This window comes from Triticum dicoccoides, chromosome 6B, assembly GCF_002162155.2.
Source record: "Triticum dicoccoides isolate Atlit2015 ecotype Zavitan chromosome 6B, WEW_v2.0, whole genome shotgun sequence".
Classification (NCBI taxonomy): Eukaryota; Viridiplantae; Streptophyta; class Magnoliopsida; order Poales; family Poaceae; genus Triticum; species Triticum dicoccoides.
The window spans coordinates 637,904,846-637,908,613 of NC_041391.1; the positions used below are offsets into that span (position 1 = coordinate 637,904,846).

At 50.8% G+C, this 3,768-nt stretch overlaps 1 protein-coding gene across 1 annotated transcript; it reads left to right on the top strand.

Moving 5' to 3' along the window:
* The first annotated feature begins 238 nt into the window (after positions 1 to 238).
* LOC119324090 (putative mannan endo-1,4-beta-mannosidase 9) lies at positions 239 to 3,322 on the top strand. Its single transcript, XM_037597835.1, has 4 exons — positions 239 to 748; positions 1,871 to 2,065; positions 2,301 to 2,632; positions 2,728 to 3,322. Exons 1-4 carry the CDS (start codon positions 344 to 346, stop codon positions 3,077 to 3,079), a joined length of 1,284 nt encoding a protein of 427 aa, XP_037453732.1. The 5' UTR covers positions 239 to 343; the 3' UTR covers positions 3,080 to 3,322.
* The last annotated feature ends 446 nt before the right edge of the window (positions 3,323 to 3,768 follow it).

Here is a 3,768-nt window from a genome sequence, read left to right on the forward strand (position 1 = left end):
ATGCCACGCATGCCACATGCCAAAGTAAGCTTGTTCATCTAGACGATCGTATCCGAGGATCACCATGCCCCGGTCGGCCTAGAGCGCGTACGCAACGCAACGCAACGCAAGCGTCGGCACGTCACACCATGCCGGTCGATCGCCCGGCCTGCACCCTGCCCGTTTCGTGTCGCCGCGGGAGCCCTGGCCTATATAACGCGAGCTAGCACTCGTCTCCATGCACAACAAACCATCCGCAACAAAAGATATATTGCACCCTGCAGCTGATCACCTGCGCGACGTAGCCACAGCAGCTCTAGTTTCGCATATATACACACATACATACATACATACATACGTAGGCATGGGCACCAGCAACGCCCGGCGGCTGATGGTCCTGTCGTGCCTGGCCGTCCTGGCCCTCGCGGCCGGGGCGCGCCGGCCGAGCGTCCACCACGCCGCCGCACCAAGCGCTGCGGCGCCGGCTCCCAGCAATGGGGGAGTAGCAGAGGGGAAGGTCCGCGGGTTCGCGAGGGCGGACGGGGCGCGGTTCACGGTGGGCGGCCGGCCGTTCTACCCGAACGGCTTCAACGCGTACTGGCTCATGTACATGGCGTCCAACCCCGGCGACCGGAGCAAGGTGCTCGCCACGCTGGACCAGGCGTCCCGCATCGGCGCGACGGTCATCAGGACCTGGGCCTTCAACGACGGCGGCAGCAACCGGCCGCTGCAGATTACCCCCGGCGTCTACAGCGAGGACGTGTTCCTGGTACGTTGAACGGAGAAGCTAGGCGCTAGAGTAAATCTTTCGAACATCTTTTTTTTGTACGGGTACTCTTTATTAGAGCATAGTAATTACACGCCAAAGATAGCTATACGTTACTTGAATTTTATGGGTTTGTCGTGCTGATGCGAGAGCGTTTCCGTCGCAGTAAAGTTATAGTACTACACGGTAGGTTAAAAAAAAGTTATAGTGCGAATCAACATGTGGTTGAGTTGGTTAGGTGGACAGTGGTATCTTTAACCCACCAGGGTTCAAATCCTGGTGCTCGCATTATTCCTGGATTTATTTTAGGATTTCCGGCGATGCGCTTTCAGTGGGAGGAGACGTTCCCGTCGACGACGAGGCGCCTACGGTGACTTCGTAAATCTCAAGATGATATGCCGGCTCAGTCTCTCGGAGGTGCTCATAGGGGTAGGGTGTGCGTGTGTGCGTTCATAGGGATGAGTGTATGCGCGTATATATGAGCGCTTGTGTCTGTACTGATGCTAAAAAACACTCAAAAAAAAGTTATAGTTCAACGGTTGGATAGATGGACACGCTAATATATCTTCTTAACTAATAACTGCATGTCCCCTCAAAAAAAAACTAATAACTGCATGTTGTCAAAAAAATAACCACATCATTTCCTTTTTTTGTGTGAAATAACCACATCATTTCCCTTTTTTTTGGAGGGAAATAACCACATCATTTCCTTTTTTTTGAGGGAAATAACCACATCATTTCAAAATACAAAAATAAGCACATGTTTTTTTTGGAAAGGAATAATCACATGTAATTAACGGGTACTGCTAATTAATCTTTTCTCTCACGATTAATTTCCATTAAAAAGTTTCGATTGTGTACCACCCCTGGGGTAAAAGTTTCCTCTTTTTTGTGCGGGGTGGGGTAAAAAGTTTCCAAACATATATGATGGATCAATTTAATTACACTAGCACTAAAAGTGGGCTGTAAAAGTTTCCTAAAACTGCACCAATTCATGATGAACATTTTTTTTTGCGGGGGAATTCATGATGAACATTAGTAACGTACACATATATAGAAGGAAAAAAAGAGCATATCTGTTTTGATTAACCCTTTATATATTTTTGTCTTGATATATTAATTCAGGGACTAGACTTCGTGATCGCCGAAGCGAAGAAGCGAGGTCTCTACTTGATCCTGAGCCTGGCGAACAACTGGGGTGACTTTGGCGGGAGGAGACAGTACGTGCAGTGGGCTAAGGACCAGGGCCACAACTTGGGCTCCGACGACGACTTCTTCACGGACCGCCACACCCAGCGCTTCTACATGAACCACATCAAGGTCCGTCCCGTCCTCCCACGGACACGTCACACGTGTATGACTAATCGCGTGCAGTCACCTAGAATAAACTAATCGCGTGCACTGCATGTTCCACTGCCGTCACGTTAAGCTCGATCATCGTTGGCATCTTGTGTACGTGCAGATGCACCGTATACTCTTCCGTACACGTTTTTTCTTGGATATGCACCGTATATACTTTGTGTCGTTAACTCGCGCGTACCTATGTGGAGAGCAGAGGGTCCTCACGAGAGTCAACAACTTCACGGGTGTGGCGTACAAGGACGAGCCCAGCATCTTTGCATGGGAGCTGATGAACGAGCCCCGCGTCCCCAGCGACCTCTCCGGGAAGACCATGCAGGCCTGGGTGGCGCTCATGTCCTCCTACGTCAAGTCCGTCGACGGTAAGCACATGGTGGAGATCGGCCTCGAGGGCTTCTACGGGGACTCGGCGCCGCAGCGCAAGCGGTTCAACCCCGGTGGGAATTACAGCGCGGGCACCGACTTCATCGGAAACAACCGCATCTCCACCGTCGACTTCGCCACCATCCACTCCTACCCCGACCAATGGTAACCACAGAGAAACGACGCACGAGGTTTTCCCATTAATTTCTCCCGATCGATGGATTTGTGCTGACCGTGTGCGTGTGGCTTGTGTGTGTCAGGGTGCCGGGGTCGACAAGCGAGCAGCAGGTGGAGTTCATGAAGAAATGGATGGCGTCGCACACCGAGGACGCGGCGGCGGCGCTGAGGAAGCCGCTGCTGGTGGCGGAGTTCGGATGGAAGTCCAGCGGCAACGCGGTGGCGGCGCGCGACGACTACTTCCGCATGGTGTACGACGCCATCTACGCGTCGGTGAAGGGGGGCGGGCCGTGCGCCGGGGGCCTCTTCTGGCAGGTCATGGCGCCCGGGATGGAGAGCTGGACCGACGGCTACGAGGTCGTGCTTGAGCGTAGCCCCTCCACCACCGCCGTGGTCTCCCAGGAGTGCGCTAGGATCGGCGGAATCACGCCGTGAGTCTAGCTTGCGTGTATGCAGCCATGGGTGTGCATTCCGCCGCGCGCGCGCGCGCGTGCGTTGGGGAAGCAGCCCTGCAGGGAAGCACGGACTCACGAGCCGTGTTAGGATAGTTGCAATCGGCTAATTATTACGTCAAGATTGCTCACAAATAAGGCTCACACATGTAGTACGTGGCATACCAGGAAATGGAGGCCCCCATTGTAACATACTAATAAAGATTTACCCGCAAAAAAATACTAATAAATATTTTTTAAAGGACCCATAGGTTTCATCTTTAACTTTCTCCCCATCACCCCTTCGTCCAACTTCCCTCGATTTCCCATCCCGTTCTAGCTAAATCAATCTTTGTTAACTCAATAGATATGAATAAACTTCTGATACATAGACAAATAAATATCCATCAATATCTGATCTTTGGTAACCCCATAAAACAGATCAATCACGGGCACATAACAATTTTGCCTGTTTAGGGAATGATAGAAACACTATTTTGTTTTGTCTATTTGTTTTGCATCAAGATTTGCTTCGTATGGTCGTCTTATTGTGCTAAAAAAATGTTTGATCCACATAGCAATGCATGGACACATACCTAGTGTATTAAAAAGGTTCGACGGTGGTAAAAACACACTCCAAACATAATAAAAATTGAGGACAAGTTTGTTTTTCATCCTTGAACTCGCTTCAAA

What these genes read in the sequence shown, in the direction of transcription:
- LOC119324090 (XM_037597835.1), top strand. Translation starts at nt 344, where the DNA reads ATGGGCACCAGCAACGCCCGGCGGCTGATGGTCCTGTCGTGCCTGGCC. An exon ending in TCTACATGAACCACATCAAG is followed by an intron (nt 2,066 to 2,300) that starts GTCCGTCCCGTC and finishes TGTGGAGAGCAG; the next exon opens with AGGGTCCTCACGAGAGTCAA. An exon ending in CACTCCTACCCCGACCAATG is followed by an intron (nt 2,633 to 2,727) that starts GTAACCACAGAG and finishes TGTGTGTGTCAG; the next exon opens with GGTGCCGGGGTCGACAAGCG.